General features: G+C 46.9%; 2 protein-coding genes across 2 annotated transcripts; one reads left to right on the top strand and one right to left on the bottom strand.

Moving 5' to 3' along the window:
• The first annotated feature begins 320 nt into the window (after window positions 1-320).
• Window positions 321-3324, top strand: LOC135287274 (cytochrome P450 4F4-like). The gene is made up of 9 exons (XM_064400626.1): window positions 321-686; window positions 950-1093; window positions 1714-1780; window positions 1855-1984; window positions 2056-2204; window positions 2270-2334; window positions 2419-2501; window positions 2601-2766; window positions 3304-3324. The coding sequence occupies exons 1-9, from the start codon at window positions 321-323 to the stop codon at window positions 3322-3324; spliced, it is 1191 nt and encodes a 396-aa protein (XP_064256696.1).
• LOC135287385 (zinc finger protein OZF-like) lies at window positions 3145-18291 on the bottom strand. The gene is made up of 4 exons (XM_064400742.1): window positions 18166-18291; window positions 17532-17595; window positions 5268-5346; window positions 3145-5081 (listed from the first exon to the last, which is right to left on the bottom strand). Exons 3-4 carry the CDS (start codon window positions 5287-5289, stop codon window positions 3904-3906), a joined length of 1200 nt encoding a protein of 399 aa, XP_064256812.1. The 5' UTR covers window positions 5290-5346; window positions 17532-17595; window positions 18166-18291; the 3' UTR covers window positions 3145-3903.
• Window positions 18292-19564: the final 1273 nt, after the last annotated feature.

The raw sequence follows: 19564 nt of genomic DNA, 5'->3' as shown, positions 1-19564 counted from the left end.
GGGGACTTTGGTCCCACCAGGGGCGGGGGGCAGGGGACATACAGAGAGGGACAGGGACACACGGAAAGGAACAGGGTCACAGGGGGGAGATGGGGATGAGGACACTCAGAGGGGACAGGGACACATGGAAGGGAACGGGGTCACATGGGGGAGATGGGGATGAGGACACTAGGATGGGACAGGAACACACGACAACGGGGAAAGTGAACAGGGATATGTGCAGAGGGATAGGGACACACAGGTGGGGGATGGTGATACATAGAGGGAAGGAGGGATAGGGACACATGGAGGGGGGAACACGATGCCACCAGGATACAAATATGGGGACGCAGGACCAGGACATGTCAGCACAAGAAGCCATCAGGACATGTCAGAGGACGCTGCCACCAGAACGCGCGTTACGACAAAAGGCGGATCCGGTGACACCCAGCGTGGCGCCACGTGACCCCGCGGTGACACCGCCCATGCCCGCCCCTTGCCCTGTCCCCAGGAGCAGTTCCATGGCGGTGGCCATGGCACTAGGTTCCCTGGGCGCGGTGGCCCTGGGCACCTTTGTGGTGGCCCTGCTGCTGTGGTGGCTCTGGGATGCGCTGGTGGCTGTCACCCGATTCCGGGCCACTTGTCACCAGCTGAACAAGTTCCCCATCCCATCCTGTTGCAACTGGTTGCTGGGACACAACAGCATGGTGAGAGGACAGCGGGTGGCACCTGCGGGAACAACGGGGACAGGGGTGGAGGCACCTGCAAAGGAACAATTGGGTGGTGGCACCTATGAGGGGACTGAAGGAATGGGGTGGTGGCACTTGGGATGGTGAGGACAGAGTGGTGGCACCTGCCAGGGGGACAGTGGAGACAATCACACATGTCCCCAAGGCTGGCAGTATCCTGAGGACACACGTCCCCAAGCCTATCTGTGCCCCCAGTGACACACATGTCCTGTTCTCCCCAGGGCCAGAGCACGGAGGAAGCCCTACAGCAGGTGGACACCTTGGTGGCCCAGTACCCTCATGGCTGCCTCTGGGGGGGACTTCCCTGGCTGCTGTCCTGCGCCTCTTCCACCCCAGCACCCTCCAGCCACTCCTCAGTGCCTCAGGTAGGACATGGGACATCAGACAGATCCCCAGGGCCACCCATGGGTGTCACTGCACCTGGCACAGAGACCTGGCAGTGCCCAGGCAGTGGCCACCAACCCAAGTCCACAGGTCCCAGAGGTGTCAGCATGGCCAGGCCAAATGCCACCCCACAGTGGCCACCAACCTGTCCTTGAGGTTCCCCAAGGCCACCCAAAGTGTCACCATGTCCAGCCTCTGGTTGTCCCCCAACCCTCGTCCTTTGGTGGCCATGAGGGGATGGGGGATGATGGTGGCCATGGAGACATGGAAGTGCTCAAGAGGGTGGCTGTGGCCATGGGGAGATGATGGTGACCATAGGGTGGTGGCCATGGGGGGATGGTGGTCTAGGGGATGGTGGTGGCCATGGAAGGGTTGGCCATGGAGGCCAGGAGGATGCTGGTGGCCATGGTGGGCTGGGGCATAGACTGGTGGCCACAGGGGAACAGTGGTGGCCATGGGCAGCATTGACCATAGAGCTGATGGCCAGTGGCATGGTGGTGCCCGGAGGGTGGTGGCCATGGGGGAAGAGTGGTGGCCATGGATGGGATCTGGCCATAGACCGGTGGCCCCAGGTGGCCCCTGGCTCATCTCACCCCCGCAGGACGAGAACGGCCACACCCTGTCGGACGAGAACATCGCGGCTGAGGCTGACACCTTCATGTTTGAGGGTGAGCACGAGCTCCCAGGCGCCACTGGGGAGGAGCCACTCCAGTGTCCCCTCACTCACCCAATGTCCCCACAGGTCATGACACCACGGCCAGTGGCCTGGCATGGCTCTTCTACAACCTGGCTGGCCACCCTGAGCACCAGGAGCGATGCCGCCAGGAGGTCCAGGAGCTCCTGGCTGGCCGGGACACTGCGGACATTGAATGGTGAGATGTCCCCAGGGCCACCCCAGGTCATGTGGCTTGGGGACACGATGCCACCCCCACTTTGTCCCCAGGGAGGACCTGTCCCAGCTGCCCTTCACCACCATGTGCATCAAGAACAGCCTGCGGCTGCACCCTCCTGTCACTGCTGTGTCCCAGTGCTGCACCGAGGACATACCCCTGCGTGATGGCCGTGTCACCCCAAGGGTATGGCATGGCCAAGGTGTCCCCAGTGTCACCAGCCACCCTCATCTGCTGTCCCTAAAGTGGCCATTCCCATCCCACCAGGGGTCATCTGCCCGATGAGCGTCTACGGGACCCACCACAACCCAGACCTCTGGCCTGAGCCTGAGGTAGGGCCACCGTATGATGGGTCCCTGTCACCATGGTGGTGACAGCTGTGTCCCCTCAGTGAGACTGTGGCGGTGTCACCCCAGGTGTTCAACCCCCTGAGGTTCAGCCCAGAGAACACCAAGGGACAGTGCCTGTTGTCCATCATCCCCTTCTCTGCTGGCCCCAGGTATGTGGTGGAGTGGGGACAGGAGTGTCCCCAGGTGCCACCCCCATCCCTGGCTGGGTTCACAGTGGGGTGACACTGACAGTGGGGATGTGGTGGCAGGAACTGCATCGGGCAGAGCTTTGCCATGGCTGAGATGAAGGTGGCAGTGGCACTGACACTGTCCCGGTTTGTGCTGTGGAGGGACACGGCGAGGCCACCCCCGCGCCGCAAGCCCGAGCTGATCCTGCATGCTGAGGACGGGCTCTGGCTGCTGCTGGAACCACTGGTGGGAGTAGCTGATGGACACGGGTCACCAGGACATGGGGACATCCTGCAAGGGAGGTGTCACAGCCAGGGAAAGAGCAGGGAATAAACGGGAGCATGAAGGGGACAGTATCGTGGTGGTGGTGGGGATGTGGTGTCCTTGGTCATGGGACATCTCATGGCATGGACATGTCAACCCATGGACTTGTCCCCTTGTCCTCATCCATGGCCATACAGCCCCATGTCCCCATCTATATCTGTGACACCCCCCCATGCCCAATATCGCCATCCACAGCCATGTCCACACCCACGTCCTTGTCCATGTCCCCAGCCCCATCCCCACCATATTCCCCAATGTCACCATCCATATCTTAGTTAAATGTTTTTATTTTTACCCCAATGTTTGAGTGAAGGGATGAAGAAAAATGAAGGAAAATGAAAGCCAAAATAAAAGAATTTACGTGTCCATGCTGGCTGAGTATCCATGTGTCTGGGTGAGTAGAACCTTTTCTAGAGGAATTTCCACTCCACTGTCTCCAAAATCTTGTTTTTGCTCCAGTCAATCACCATTTGGCTGTGAAAAATGCCTATGGGCCAGAGAGAATTAGAATCATAGAATGATTTTGATTGGAAAAGACCTCCAACACCATCCAGTATTCCTTGATGCCACGTGAAGAAATGATTGGATGCAAAAGGTGAGATTTTTTTGGGGTTGAAAGCAAAAAACTGTGCTGTCCCCTATGAAATTCTGAATTCGGTTTGCATCCCAATGGATTTTTCTCTGGCTGTATCCCAAGTGCCCAAGGGGAGCCAGGAAGATGTGGAGATCACCAGCCAGGTTTCTTCCCAACATGGATCACCAGGACCATGGATCACCAAGTCTCAGCCCAACGAGGGTCATCGTGGACCATCCAATGGGGGTCCTCCAGTGGGGGATGGAGTTGGAGCAGCGCTCAAAGCTCTTCCCGCACACGGGGCACTTCTAGGGCTTCCCTTACTGCTGCCTCCCTTGGTGCTGGGTCACAGTAGAGTTCTGGGAGAAGCGCTTCCCACACTTGGGACTCTGTTAGGGCCTCTCCCCAGCGTGGATCTGATGGTGGGTGATGAGAGTGGAGTTTCTCTTAAAGCCCCTCCCGCACTCGGGGCAGCGGAAGGGCCTCTATTCTGTGTGAATCTGCTGATGCTTGAGGAGACGGTATCTGCTCTGAAACCTCTCCCCACACTCAGGACACTCATAGTGCTTCTCCCCAGTGTGGATCCTCTGGTGGGCATTTAGGGTGGAGCTCTGGCTGAAGCTTTTCCCACATTCCCCGCACTTGTAGGGCCTCTCCCCAGTGTGGATCCTCTGGTGGGCATTTAGGGTGGAGCTCTGGCTGAAGCTTTTCCCACATTCCCCGCACTTGTAGGGCCTCTCCCCAGTGTGGATCCTCTGGTGCATAATCAGCCTGGAGTTCTCAATGAAGGTCTTCCCACATTCAAAGCACGTGTAGGGGCATTCCCCAGTGTGCATTGTCTGGTGGATGATCAGGCGAGAGCTGTCACGGAAGCCCTTCCCACACTCCCCACACACATACGGGCGTATCCCAGTGTGGGTCATCTGGTGGAGTTTCAGGCTGGAGCTCCTCCTGAAGCCTTTCCCACATTCTCCACATTTATAGGGCCGTTCATTGGTGTGGGTCGTCTGGTGGACGATCAGGTGGGAGCTGATCCTGAAGCTCTTCCCACATTCCTCACACTTGTGGGGCCGTTCCCCAGTGTGGATCCTCTGGTGGGCGATCAGGTGGGAGTTGATCCTGAACCTCTGTCCACATTCCCCACACTCGTGGGGCCATTCCCCAGTGTGGATCCTTCGGTGGGTGATCAGGTGGGAGCTGGTCTGGAACCTCTTCCCACATTCCCCACACTCGTAGGGCCGTTCCCCGGTGTGGATCCTCTGGTGGTTCATCAGGTGGTGGCTGATCCTGAAGCTCTTCCCACATTCCCCACACTCGTAGGGCCGTTCCCCGGTGTGGATCCTCTGGTGGATGATCAGGCAGGAGCTCGCCGGAAAACTCTTCCCACATTCCAAGCACTGGTGGGTCTTCTTGCCATCATTAAGCTGCTCATTGACCACCACCTCAGAGCTCTGGCCAGATCTCTGGCTGCCTTCCTGGCACAGGCTGGGTCTTTCTCCCTCAGCATATCCTGGGCTGGGTTTGGAGCCCCTCCTCCTGAGGGATCTCCGAGGCTTTTCAGCCCCATTAGGTTCCCGTGCTGTGGAGCCGCTCAAAACGGCCTCGTCCATGAGGTTCTGCCGTGGGGATTTGTCCTCCCTGCTCTCCATCTTCAGCTCCTTGTCTGCGGGAGGAAGGACAAGGAGAGGAAGGGATTTGCCTCTGTGCCAGAGGGAAGGAGAAAGAGATCCCCCCAGTCCATCCCCAGCAGGACAGCGTTGGCAGCAGGGTTGTCCTGCAGCCAGGGGCAGTGCTGGGCTGGGAGATGGAGCAGGAGAGAGGGGAAAAGGGGCACTGACTTCCTCCTCACCTGCCTCAGTGTCCTGGAGCATATTCTGCTTCCTCGCAGCCTTCTCCTCTATCCAGATAAGGTCTGGGAATGGGAAATCCTAATTTGGGAGAAAAACAAGATGTGAGTGCATTGGTTTTGAAGGTCCCACTGGCCAATTCCATCTCTAGAAGTCACCGGGTGTCTGGTGGCCAGAAATACCTCCAAAAATCAAGAAGGAGTCGAAAACCTCTCCCAGGAGTTCCCTGTTTCCAGGGTCCTTACTTTGGGGTTATGGGGGTCCCTATTCTCAGAGCTGCTGAGGGGCCCATGAGTCCTGGACATCCTCCCTCTCCCAGCTCCTGCTTAGACAGGCTGAGTGGGGTTTAGGGGTCTCAGGAGTGACTTCATGATGCTCGCATCCCCATTCCTCTGAAGTAAGTTTTGTATCATTAAGGCTGGTTCTGAGAGCAAAGAGGAAGAAGAAACATGGAGTTTGTTTTCAGAACCTCTCTCATTTCAGAACCTCCACATTCCTGCTCCTCTGTTGTCTGCGGATGGACAGACAGCAGGACAGAGCTCTCCTTTTGCTTTTAGTTAGTTCGAGCTTGCTGAGGCAGAGAAGTTCCCCCTGGACTGTGGTTTTTGGCTTTCCTTGTCTTTGGACCTGTCTAAACCTGCTCTGGACTGAGCACTCACAAGAGCACCAGGAGCTCACACCTGTGCCCCACCGGGGCTGGGCCGCGGCATTTCCAGCACCAGAGGGACTGATAAGAGACTGAGTGAGCTGAGCTACAGCCCATGGAGGGGCTTTGTGAGTTTGTCATCTCTTCTGGAGCAGCAAGAGGTTTTATTGCTTAATACTGCTCGTTTCTTGGTGTCGTGGTTTGGCCTGGAAATGTGTTTCTGGAAAGGTCTAAGTCGGGCCAATCAGTGGCCAAATTCAAAATTGGCATGTGATGTGGCCACTGAGGATCTGGATACGCCTCTGAGAACACACGGGGGTTAAAAGCAGGAGATTCCCAGAGAACTTCCTCTTTGGGAATCCGGCGTTGGTGAGTAGGTCTGGCCTCTCCCCTGCCCAGCTGCGTGTGGGTGGGGGAGGGGGAGGCCATGACAGGGAGGAGGCCGGGAGCCCCAAAAGGTGCAGAGGTGGAGGAGAACATGCAGGGGTTGATGAGAATTGAGATGTCTGGGCAGCCCCCCCGGAGAGAGGGACACAAATTGTGCTGGCAACTCAGCCAGCCAGAAGCGGGGGATGCGTCGAGAGAAGGTGCCCGGCAGATGTGGGAGTCCTTGGGCAGGCAGAGTTGAAGATTTTAACCCCTTTGTAGACTAATAGAAACCTTACAAATACTGAATCCTCCTGAATCAGGATGAGGTGAGAGGGAGAGATGAGAGATGAAATGGGCAAGCGTGAGGAAAGCTGGAAGAGGAGAGAAGAATCCTGAGTGGAAGAGATGATGGAGTGGCCTTGGGCTGGACTCTTTCTTGTATAGCCATGGACAGACCCGTGTTTTTTTCCTGTGACCCAGAGACTGTATTTAGGGGGAGGCAACACCCAGGAGTCAAGAGTGAAGCAGCGGCGTGAACAGAAACAGCTGAGGAGGGTGTGAGATGCCCTCTGTCTCCACGGAGAGGAAGATCTCTGCTCATGAGGCCCCTCGGCCCCAGGGGGATGAAATGTGGGGGGGACTGGTGTCCCAATGTTGACACTGTTCATGAGGCCCCTCGGCCCCAGGGGGTGAAATTTGGGGGGGACTGGTGTCCCAAAGTTGAGAGACTGCTGCTACTGGAACTGGGTGGAGCATCTTTAAACGGGGAGCCCTAAAAGCAGTCCTGGCCCGTGTCCAGTGGTGAGAGCACTGGACATGGGGGGGGAGAAGTCACGAGGGCCGATGTTCTCTGTGCAGGGCCATGGGTGACGCGGAAGCACAGGAGGTTTTAATTGTGCTTCCGGGGGAGGCCTATGAGGCAAGGGGGGACTCCTCTATCCCTGATGGATTTGAGGGTTGGTTACTTGAGGGGTGGTGAATCTGTGGAGAAAAGGGAGGGGGAGGAGGAAAGTATCTGGAAGGTTTTCATTTTTAGCTTGGTATGTGTTCCTTTCTAGATTTGTAATAAATAAAGTGTTGTGTTTTTCCCTCCATCCCCGAATGGGAGCCTGCTTTGTTCTGTTCCCGGGTCACATCTCACAGCAACCATTTTGGAAATATACCCTTCATGGGGGCCCTGGCATTGTGCCAGGGTCAAACCATGACACTTGGGCTGGTGAGTGCTTTGCCTGTTAAATAAACAGTGTTTTCCACTTTTCTCAAAGGAAATATTTTTCCAGAACCAGTTGGGGGAGGAGCCACTTGAATTTGGTCTTCTAGAGGAAAGACCTTTAGAGGTTTTCCCCCAAAATTGTCCTAAACCAGGACATTAGCTTTGAAGGTCCTCCTCTCCAAGTCCATCTCTAGAAGTCACTGGGTGGCTGGTGGCCAGAAATACCTCCAAAATTCACTAAGTCCAAAACCACTTCCTAGGAGTTCCCTGCTTCCAGTGTCCTTACATTGGGGTTATGGGGGTCCCTCTTCTCAGAGCTGCTGGGGCCCCGTGGGTCCCGGGCATCCCCCCCGCTCTCGGGTTCTGCTCAGCCATGCTGAGGGGCTTTTGGGGGTCCCAGGGCTCATCCTCCCCTGATTCTGTGACAAATGTTTTTGTCATTCGTGTCAATTGGCAATGGAATCAGCAAATGCTTCAATTTGCTGTGTCCAAAATAGACACTAAGAAAGGTATTGAAACTTCCTGACCAAATGGCCAAATAAAGCAGCCAAATAAAAGAAGTACAGTAGAGTGAAAGAGATGAGGTAGCAAGAAAACCAATGCTTGAAATAAAATAGACAAAGTTGTTGTGAAACTAAGAGATATTAAAACAAATCAAGTAAATGCTTATGTATAATAAGCATTAATGGACCCATTAAGATAGAAATAAGTAAGCCAATCATTCCAATAAGAGTGAAAGTATTAGAAGCTTTGAGAGGTCCATCAGTGATAGCTGCTGTCCATGTAAGAGGACATCAGAGGGGAATGGATTATCGGACTCATGGCAATAATTTGGCTGATGCAGAAGCACAAAGGGCAGCAGTATGCTTACCTGTGTTTTTAAAATAACTGGAATAACAGTGAGGATGATACAAAGTATCAGTATCAAAAATGCTATATCTCAAAGGAAATACAAGAGATGCAGAAACTAGGGGCTAAGCTAGAAGGGCATAAGTGGCTTTTACCAGATGGTAGAGAAACGCTATCTAAAAGTAATGTTAAAAGAATAATTCCCAAGTTACATTCATGAACTCATTGGGGAACATGAGCACTAAGTGCCCAATTTTTAAAGGTTTTTGAGTGTATAAGAATATTTGATATAGCAAAACAGAAGACACAAGGATGCATTATTTGCCAGAAAATTAACAAGAAGACATCTAGACAGACCTCGCGTGGAGGGAGAAAAACTGCCTATAGGCCTTTTGAAAAGATACAAGTAGATTTTACCAAACTACAGAAAATGGGAAGATATAAGTAGTTGTTAGTAATAGTGGACCAATTAATTCATTGTGTGGAGATCTACCCTGTGACACAAACAACAGCACATTTTGTTACAAAGATTATTTTAGAAGAAATAATTCCACGATTTAGGATGATTAGAGTGATTGATTTGGATCAGGGTTCCCACTTTACCTCAAAAGTGTTAAAGTAATGAAAGCTCTAGGGATCTCTTGGGAATATTATACCCCTTGGCACCCTCAGATTTTGGGGAGAGTTGAAAGAATGAACCAGACCCTAAAGCATCGCCTAGCAAAACTAATGATTAAAAAAAACTATCTTGGATTAAGCATTAATCCAATATTTACCGAGTATTTACCATTGGTGTGGTTAAATATTCGAACAATGCCAAACTCAGAGCATGGGATCTCCCCATGCAAGATGTTATATGGGATGCCATATTCTCAAGAGATGTCGGGAGATAAAATTACCTGTATTGAAAAGGACTGTAATTGCTATCCCTTTGTAAGCACTGAATGCAACTATTGGAAGGAGAGGTGGTGTTATCATTGTCACAGGGATTATCCTCCAAGTGGGTTGTGTCCAGAGTGTAAACACATTGAACAGATTTTGTCTGAATATATTTTTTATAAAAGAGACTAGAGAAAGGAACATTAAAACTAGATTCTTATGAGTGGTGGATGTTGTGCAAATACGGATTGAGAGGGGGACTATCAAGTGAGGCAAACATTAAAAAGATTGAGCGTTGCAAACGTAATCGAGTCCCTTGCAGATCCAAGCCAGCCAAAGCAAAGAACTGGGAAGTATTTAAGAAATGGCACGAAATGCAGGAAAGCTCACATGGAACCCCTGAAGAATATCCTTGCTGCAGAGAAGATGGCACCCCTCACTGCTGGGAGCACCCCGGGAGGCCAAGGAGGAAGAGGGACAATAAAACTGTGGGGCCTTCTGGTACTGTTGGGTCTTCCAGGGAATGGGAAACCAATCCCTGCTTGAAGTGCTACCAAAATGTAAAGTATGGCTGGACCATGGCCCAAGCACACACTCATATTAATGCAGGACGTTATGGGCCAGGACAACTTGAAACTTGTACAACAGGAGAGAAGAGTTACTGGGTAGCAACAGATTCAGGAGTGGGAGGATGGGCACCTGGAAACTATCAATTTTGTCACCAGGGAGAACCATTCTTCTCTTCTCCCAAAGGCGGAACGTGGGGATACTCAAATAAAGGGGGAGTACAAGACAAATTCAAGGAAGAGTTAGTGAAAAACATCACAAAGCATTTAGGGGAAATTCAAACCAAAAAGAACAAGAGCAGGAAGTGACCTGTATAAAATATTAAGAAAATACTCAGTGATTGGGACCTCCCCATGTTAGGAAAAAAATTTGTTTATTGATCTGATGCAAAAAGTAGTTAAGGAATTAAATGTGACTAACTGTTGGGTTGGTGGGGATCCCAAATAACCAAGCAATGGTCATGGAGGGGAGAAGGGGTTGGACCTGATCAGTTGATATTATGGAACACGACACAAAGATTTAATGAAATTCAACCTCAGGGGTAAATATTGACTCATGAAGCAGTAGGCCAAATTTGTATTTCTAGGAAAGGAAACAATTATACTACGTATGTAGGACATACCTCCTGCAAGTTGATATATACCACCAACTCCACTTTTACAACCTGGTGGCCAAAACCACCAACAGGTTATTGCTCCATCAATTGTACCAATGGAACTGTTTGCTGGGAAAGTGCAACACATGCCAATCCTTTAGAGGAGGTAAAAGATCTTAAGGGATATTGGGAAAATCAGGGGCAGAAGGCTGAAAATTGGAAAGCTTCAAAAGGATTATTTTGGATATGTGGTAAAAAGGGCATATGATGAATTATCAAAGAGGTGGAGAGGTACCTGTACAATTGCAATTATACAACCTGCATTCTTTTTGCTACCAAAGAGCAAAGGTGATTATTTAGGACAATCTCTTTAGGAAACTCTGCGCAGAAGAAAACAAACTGAAATAGGAGGAAAACAGACCTGGAAAAATGAAGAATGGACTTCCCAATGGATCACAGATTACTGTGATCCTGCCTCCTGGGCTCAGCACGGCAGCTGGGGTTATAGAACCCCTATTTATAGGCTTAACCAAATTATTAGATTACAGGCCAGTGCAGAAATTACTTTTAATCAAACATCAGAGGCATTGAAACTTGCAGCTAGAAAACTAAGCCAGACCAGAGCAGCAGTATATCAAAATAGGCTAGCCCCAGATTACTTATGAGCTGAAAAAAGGGAGTTTTGTGGAAAATTTAGTACATCTGAGTGCTGTTTAGAGACTGATGATAATGGAGAGGCTGTTACACATTTGGTAGACAAAATTAAACAAGTTGCACATGTTCCAGTGCAATAATGGAATTCCACATTAACTGACAATTCACGGAATAATTTGTTTGAAGGTGCCTGGTGGAAAACATTGGGGTTTATGTTGCTTTCTTCTGCATTAGGCCTATTGTTTATACCATGTTTGATTCCATGCTTTATTAGGTTAATGCATTCAGTGATCCAGGGAATGCAGATTTCAGCAATGCCCATAAACCCTACAATAACAACCACAGGAGAAAAAACTCACTCCCTTATGACAGTCAAGGGCAAAGCAGAACCAAATAAAACTGAAACTCAAACAGTATTAGCTCAATTTGAAGCAAAGACATGAATCAATAAGATAAAGGGGAGGATTATGAAAAATGTTTTTGTGATTTGTGTCAATTGGCAATGGAATCAGCAAATGTTTCTATCTGCTGTGCCCAAAATAGACACAAAGAAAGGTTCTGAAACTTTCTGACCAAATGGCCAAATAAAGCATCAAAATAAAAGAAGTATAGTAGAGTAAAAGACAGGAAGTAGCAAGAGGACTGATGCTTAGAATAAAATAGAGGAACTTGTGCTAAAGCTAAGAGATATTACAACAAAGCAACTAAATGCTTATGTATAATAAAAAGCCTGATGCATTTTGTTACGTATATTTTGGCAATTTGTGCTGATTGAGACTATATGTGTATGTGTATATTGATAATTCGTACATTTTGAGTATTCTGTCAGATGTGGTATGAGTGTTATATAGGATATAGTATGATTTCTAATCAAACAAGTCATGAAGTCATGAGACGTGGCACTGTCACGAAGCGAGTGTGGACCCCAGGATCACAGTTCCACTCTTCCGAGAGGAAAGTGGTCGGTCGAGGGGGAAGCAGACAAAAAATCATTTTCAGACAAAAAAACCTGAAAGTCGGGGAGCTAGGGGGATCGATTACGGGCAGGATCAGAAAGCGGAAGGTAAGTTCTCCAGCATGGGGGAAAAAGAAATCCAGGTAAAAGAAAAGAACAAGAGCTCATTACCAGCCGAAAATCCACAGACCGGTTCGCTGTGTGTCTAGTAGACTGGTAATATTTTTTCAAAAGGGGATCAGAACTTAGACACAGTACCAGTAAAAAAGTTTTTCTAGGAATTCCTTTCAGCTCAGAAAAAGGTACGTACGTTAAGGGAACTTTAGGAAGAGCTTGTGAAATGGAGCAAAAAAAGAGCAAGATTCAGGGAAATACTCAGAGCAAACCTGAAAAAGAACAGGAGAACAGTCTACCTGAAATTCCGAGAAATAGTGCGTTGAGGTGGATGCTAGAACACTAAGAGAACTGCCCCAAGAGACAAATAAGATCCAAAGAACTAATGATACATTATTGCGTAGAAATAGGGGGAAATGAGGAAATTAGAAAACATCTAATCTAGCCTGTGTTTAGCACCTTCAAAAAGATGGACTTGCCAAGCTTTACATCATCACGTGGGTGGTAAGAATTTGCAAAATAAAGAGGAAGGGGACTCTGCCAGATTATGGGACTATGCTAGTACAAGATTATTCCCAATCAAAATTTACAGAAATGCTGCGACCCAAAGACAAATAAAAAGCAGCAATTCAAGTAGGCATCTTTGCCTCAAGAGTTTGTAGATTCACCAAATCTGTTTGGTCAGGCTCTTGAACAATTATTAAATCAATTTGTGCAAATAGAAGGGACAAAATTATTACAATATGTAGATAACCTCTTAGTGGCTAATCCTAAAGAGAAAGATGTAAAAGCAAGTACCATAACATCATTAAACTTCTTAAAAGATAAGGGCCTAAAAATTTCAAAATCTAAGTTACAGTTTACTGAACCTGAAGTTAAATATCTGGGACATTGGTTAATAAAAAGGAAAAATAAATTAGACCCTGAAAGAGTAGCAAGAATTGTTGCTTTACCCTCCCACAGACAAAAAGAGAGATCAGACAGCTGCTGAAACTTCTAAGGTATTGCAGGCACTGGATTGAAGGGTATAGTGAGAAGGTAAAATTCCTTTATGAGAAACTTACTACTAATAGGTTAAAATGGACAAGATGAGTCAGAATCAAGGGTTAAAGCTGAAAATCAAAAATAACACTTGGGAGTCCTGTGACAATTTACCTCCCTTGCCCAGCCTGTGGAGGAGGCTGTAAGACCATCTGCTCCTCCTAATTATTTGAATTCAAGAAAAAGAGAGAAGGAAGAAGTGCCAGTAGATACAGCTCACATTATCTCAAGAGGCTCACATTAGCAAAGCTTTTGATCTTAGTGCAAAGAAAACATGTATTATAGAAATACCAGGAAGATGTGAAACATGAAAAGTCCCTACAGAAATAGAAAAAGGAAAAGAATTTGAAGTTCCTATTATTAAAAGTGTTGCAATTAAGAGAGACACCAAAATATAAAAGAATAAATACCTTATCAATTTCTAAACTAAGTTTCAATGTGTTAAGAAAAGATCTAGAGGTGTTATTAGAGAAAAATAGCAAAATGTCTTTCCTAGAAGAAAGTAGTATTGAAGTGTATCTCCTTAATTATGTGCATACCTATAGAGATGGTGTACAACTTTGAAAAAAAGTTTTTAAGAGAGACTAGTTGAGAAAGATTGATGCACTTTTGCAGATTAAAAAATTTTTGGAAATTTGCTTGGAGTTTTGAAAGTCTTGAGAAGTTTTTGAAAAAAATTTTAGAAGTTTTAGAAGTTTTAGAAGTTTTCAGAAGTGTTGAAAGTAAATTATTGTGTTACCACAAAAAGGCTAGGCTAAGAAGACGTTTAGAATATTGTAAAGATCAAGATCCTTAAGTGTCTGCTCAAGTCTGTGAATTATATGCAGTTTTTAAAGTTTGGACAAAAGTTTAACAGAACTAGCAGCTCTAAAGTAAATCAGCCAGATTTATATGTTTGAAGTCCAAACGAGTCTTGTAGCTCATAATTGATATGTGCATAAAATATGTGTTTAACCAGTCTCTGTCTGTAAGTGTTAAATTTGTGCTGTATTTATTATGATTACAGTGCTTTAAAGTAAACTAGTAGTATATTGGTTAAAATATATATATATATATATTTGTGCTTAAACAGAAAAGAAAGATTTAAAACATCACATTCAATGTGTGAAATTAAGAAAAGCTACATTGGGTGGAAGTTTTAAAAGTTTAGATGTGTTTGTAAGACAAAGCAATTATAAGTTTAAGAACTGTAGTGTGATCTGAAACAATACTGTCATCCTCTGAGAAAAGTTATAGTTGCATCAAGTTACTATGTTTTTATTAAATGTTGTAAAACTTAAAACTTCTTCTGGGAGCTAGATAAGCTCCCTATTAAAGACTCCCAAAGGCAGAGCTGAGCCCTTTGTTTGAACCACAAAAGAGACATCCAGGCCTTTATCTCCTAAAGGACTCAATTTACAAGTTCAATAGACACTGTAGGCCTAGTAAATTGCCAAACTGTAAGCTAAGCAACTAAACTGCTCTTAAACTAACTTCTCTTGCACAAGTGAGATGAAATCTTCCCAATCTTTTCCTATGTTTTCAATTTTTAAAATATTCTTTGATAAATTATTTGCCACAAGGTTACACAAAAAAACAAAAGAATCCCATCATAATTAATGTCCATCTAGTAATTTTGAAGTGTGGAAAACACCTCTTGTTTTATAAGTAAATGAGTCTGTGTTTATGCATGTTAATACCTAAGGTTGTAAGTTGTAAAAACAGATTGTTACGAGAAGTAAAATCTTTTCTTTGGAACTATGAGTATTATTCATGAAGTTGCTTTAAGTATATTGAATAGTTAGAAGATACTGTAAAGAATATAATAAAACAAGTAACGTGATCAGTGAAAAATCTGGAAAGACTGGGTATATAAGATACAAACTAGATTGAAGTTATAAGAAACATTGAAAGTAAAATTAAAATAAGTTAAAGTACGACAAAAACTGTTGGATATTTAGTAAGCACCAAATTAAAAGAGAAAAGCCAAGTAAATGACTGAAAAAGATCAGGTAAGTTGCACAGTGACTGGTTGCACATCCATCTATTTTAAATGCGAATGCTGTCACTAAGTCTAGGTTACACACACTTGGATATAGACCAAGAGGTTTATGTACAAGGGATACAGAGGAAGAACAGTATCTGACTAGCTGTATCTTAGAAACCACTACTGAATTAGGCATAATAGAATTGGATTCCCTGGAGTGACATCACTTGTTTCAGAACAGGACAGAGGGAAAAAGTAAATTCGCAAGCTCAAATTCTAACAATCGAGTACCAGAGATTGAACACAGTGCCCTGCAGAACTGATACAGTTCAACTCTCAAGATGGGGCATCTTTAAAAAAGTATGTGGCTTGGTCCGGGTATGGGACCCCAGAAGAATATTCTTGCTGCTGAGAAGATGGTCGGACCTTGCTGCTGGCAGCAACCCAGTGGGCATAAGCAGAAGCAGAAGAATACAAATATGGGGATCCTGATGGGCCTGAGTCTAACCATGTGCAGCAGCACAGCTGGTTCACACCTGGAAAATTTGCCCAGCATGGAGAGGCAGAGTCCTGGTAATGAGTGCAGGCAATGTTTGCAGATTGTCCTGAGAGGACAAGCAGAGACAGAGACTTCAGCACACCCAGCCCCAGCAGATTGCAGCAAAGGTAAGAAAAGTGGGTACAGTACCTTAAATAGTACTCAGTATATGTGACTAGAATGGAAAAATAATATGTGCAAAAAGCAAAAAGTTAGAAACACCCATGCATAAAATTTATAAGAGGAATATTGAACAGATACCCATCCCTATTTGTGATACGTGTAATCACACCATGTAGACTGGGGGAAGAATGGAGTCTGTAGCTTATTTCCAAGTTAACAAACTATCTTATGATCATAATCGCCTGAAAAGGTGTGTGATAAGAAGAAAACATACTGGGTAAGAAAGAATTTGAAATATGAAAATAGGCTATCCCTCAAGAATGAGCCAGTTATTCTTGACCTTCTTGAAGATCATGATGACAGGGCTTGTCTGCAATATGATAGGACTTTTTGTTTTTGAAGAATAAAGATGGGGTGGATCCAGAGAGCAAAATAAAGCAGGTAGCTCAAGAGTTAAGACGACAGGAGTCAGAAATAAAGAAGAAGAGGGTGGAACAATCCAACTGCTGGATTTGTGGAAGGCTCATATCAGCAGAAAAATAGCCCTAGAAAAGTGAGAGTTTAGCTCCAGAGCAGCTTCTCAAATGCGATAATGCAAAGATTTCAAAAACAAAAGGGTGATTACAACAATTTGCATCAGCAGGGAAGGAAAAGAATATCATGAAGTAGAAGAGTATACTCCATGTATTTCCATCCTAACAGTAAACTCACATAAGCACCAAGTAGCTAAAGGTAATCACATGGGTTCTAAGGGAAAATTTTTAAAAGGCTAGAAAGATGTACGCATGAACATTTTTAGAAAAACAGCACAACTTAATGTGTTTATGAAGAAGGGGAGGGATTGTTAGGTGTATTTTGGCAATTCGTGCTGATTGAGACTACATGTGTATGTGTATAGTGATAATTCGTACATTATGAGTATTCTGTCAGATGTGGTATGAGTGTTATATAGGATATAGTATGATTTCTAATCAAACAAGTCATGAGGGCACACTAGCCAGAGACAAGGGATTGCTACAGAGAGTGAGGAAACCACAGCTGGCAGCAGAGGAAAGGAATCCAAATTAACACATGAAAAAGACTGGCTGAGAAAGGAGATGGGTGTTCTCTCTAGAATGAACCAGGAGCCACCCAGCCATGATGGCCCATGAAGATGTCTGACCTACATAACCTGAGCCATCAGAAACTTACATCTGAAATACATATTCCAGGAACTCGGCAGCAAAAATACATGGATTCCTGGACGAGCTTTGTTAAGACTTTTGCACGGAGAAATAAAACGACATGAATATGAGAAAACCTGAAAAAAGACGAGAGTCCTACATGGAAGACAAGAGACCCTGCCTGGGGCTAGAAAAACTGTATTTAAGCCTGCTCTACCAGGCTCTCTTTGTGAACAGTGGGGATTCGCTGCTAGCCAGCTCGGACTCTGTGTTCACCCAGCTCAGATCCCGGGGTCGGTGCTGTTCCTTGATTGTTGGCTGTCAGGACTGTATATTGGTTGTGAATAAATTCTGTTTTTATTTTTATTAAATTGGCTGCATCAATTTTTTACCTACAACAACGTGATAAAATCAGGTAGCAGACACCAGTGTAAATCACCTCCCTCCAGATGACCACAAGAAGGACAGGAAGCCAAGGACCACCTGGAAAGATTATGAAATTGCTGCTCCCAGCTTATTGATATTTGCTGATTTGGACTAACCGAGCACATTGGAAAATGCTTTGTAGGCTTAAAAACAGTATATATACTTTACCGAACTTGTAAGTGGTGTGTGCCGTGAGTGGAGCGGTGACTTCCCGAAAACCCAGTGCTGCTGGCTTTAAAATAAAAAGCATAAAAAATAAAATCCGGATTGACTATTGAAATTTTATACCAATTCGAGCGCGGCTCCCAGGTGTCCCAGGGTCCCCTTCTCCAGCATCCCCCACCCCAGGCACTCAGCGCTTCCCCCGCTCCCCGACAATACTTTCAGCCTCGGGGCCCGGGCCCCACTCATCTCCCGGCTCCACCGCCCCTCCAGCCTGCCGGAGCTCCCCCAGCTCTGCTATCGCCCCTCTCCCCACGCCGGGGCTCCCGCCTTTCATCCCCGCCTCTCCCGGGGATCCCCAAACCCGTGGCCCGCCCGCCGGCACCGGCCGAGCGCCACGTGGGCCCCGCAAAATCCCCCCGGGCCATTCACGGCTCAGCTCTGCACTCCGGCCACATCCAAAAATGTCCCCTCGTCATAGGAAGAAAAAATACCGCTCCCAGCAAAACCGAAATATATTTGGGACGCGACTCCGGATTCCGCGAGACCCAAACCCCTCCAACCTCCCTCCTTTCACCCCCAAAAATCCCTCCCGGAGCTGCCGCGATCGGCTCGGGGCGAGCTTCCCCTCCGCGCTCACCCGCGGCACGCAGGGCAATGCGATGCTGCCGGGGCCAGCCGAGCTGCGGGCTCAGCGGGCTCGCCGTGGAGCCCCGCAATGCTCCTGCCACTGCTGCTCCTCCTCGGGCCGCTCCTCTTCGTGCTCCTCGCCTTCCTGCTCCTCCCCTTCCCCTCTCCCTGCCCTTCCTCCCGCTCCTCCTCCGCTCCCACCCCGGACCCGCCTTCCGCACCTGCTCTACCCCACGGCCGCAGCAGCACCAGCTCCTGGACAAGTTTTGTGACACCTCCTTGGGGAGGAATCCTTCCTCTTCAAACAGGAGCATCAGGACTGGTTCAGACAGAGAGTTCTCATATTCTGGCCTTAGCCTGTGACTTATAGGAAGAAAAAGAAGGATTACAACTTCCATCAGAGGCATATCGTATACCCTGTCTGATTCATCCCAATACCAGACGTGCTAGCTGAGTTATATGTAAATGTTTAAATTGTGAAAAAAATCGTATTGTAGTTCAAAAAAACGGACTCTCATTGCATGAAATGTCAAGCACCAAATCTACCCCCTATCCAAATAGAACTCAAAACAACTGAAATAATAACTTTGCTTTGTAGATGGGAATTATTAGTGCCTGTTGAATGGGAGATACCTGAGGAATGGTGGGAAACAGTTAAGGAATGTCAAAAATTATTTGCCTGGAAATCAGTAAAAAGGAAGTGACAAGGGAAAAAGAGGGCAAGACTGGGTTGGCCGCTGTACTTGCCTCCGAGAAGATCAAATACACCTGCAATGGCTTGCTGCTGGTTTTCAGCTTCCTTTTTCTACCTCTGTCGAGGTCAAAAATGAAGGCACTTGAGAGGATAGTTCACGTTCAGACTCAGGTGTTTATGATTTCCTATCAATGTTACAGCCTCACAGCCGTGAGTTCTGCAGTCTTTCATTAGCAAGGCACAAAATGGCTCGCTATCTCTTGTTACAAGGTCTTTTAAGGCTAAACTATCCAATTAAGAAATGATGCCTAAATTATTTTCCCTTTTAACCCAATAACTAATCCCTCAAAGCCCACAGTGTGGACTTTTCTGTCTAATTACAAAAGACCACCCAAACACATGGAGAAGAAGGAAGAAGAAGGTAAAGAAGAACAACCTGTCTCCGCCCTAAAACCTCCATCTGGCTTCATATTTATTATGATATTCTAAAACCCAAACTCTACATTTTCCACCCTGTGATATTATACACCTCTAACCAATTACACACCCATGACCCCAGTGCTATCAATCAATTTTGGAAGCCTGTTCCACGGCCTCAGGTCAAATGCAGTGCTCTCCAGGGTGTCAGAGTCTGTCTGTACAGAAAATCTAAAATTCTCAGCATGCAGGGTTCCAACAGGCTGCAACCCCATGGGCATGGGAGGTGGGGGTATAA

Source organism: Passer domesticus, chromosome 29, assembly GCF_036417665.1.
Source record: "Passer domesticus isolate bPasDom1 chromosome 29, bPasDom1.hap1, whole genome shotgun sequence".
Lineage (NCBI taxonomy): Eukaryota > Metazoa > Chordata > Aves > Passeriformes > Passeridae > Passer > Passer domesticus.
The sequence above is the reverse complement of the archived record's forward strand: the minus strand, read 5'-3'. Positions and strand labels throughout refer to the sequence as shown.

Coding starts and splice junctions, on each gene's coding strand:
- LOC135287385 (XM_064400742.1), bottom strand. CDS start 5,289: ATGCTCCAGGACACTGAGGCAG. Junction 5,082..5,267: donor GCTCCAGGACACTGAGGCAG/GTGAGGAGGAAG, acceptor TTCCTCCCGCAG/ACAAGGAGCTGAAGATGGAG.
- LOC135287274 (XM_064400626.1), top strand. CDS start 321: ATGGGGACGCAGGACCAGGACATGTCAGCACAAGAAGCCATCAGGACA. Junction 1,781..1,854: donor TGACACCTTCATGTTTGAGG/GTGAGCACGAGC, acceptor ATGTCCCCACAG/GTCATGACACCACGGCCAGT. Junction 2,767..3,303: donor GGCTGCTGCTGGAACCACTG/GTGGGAGTAGCT, acceptor TTTTTGCTCCAG/TCAATCACCATTTGGCTGTG.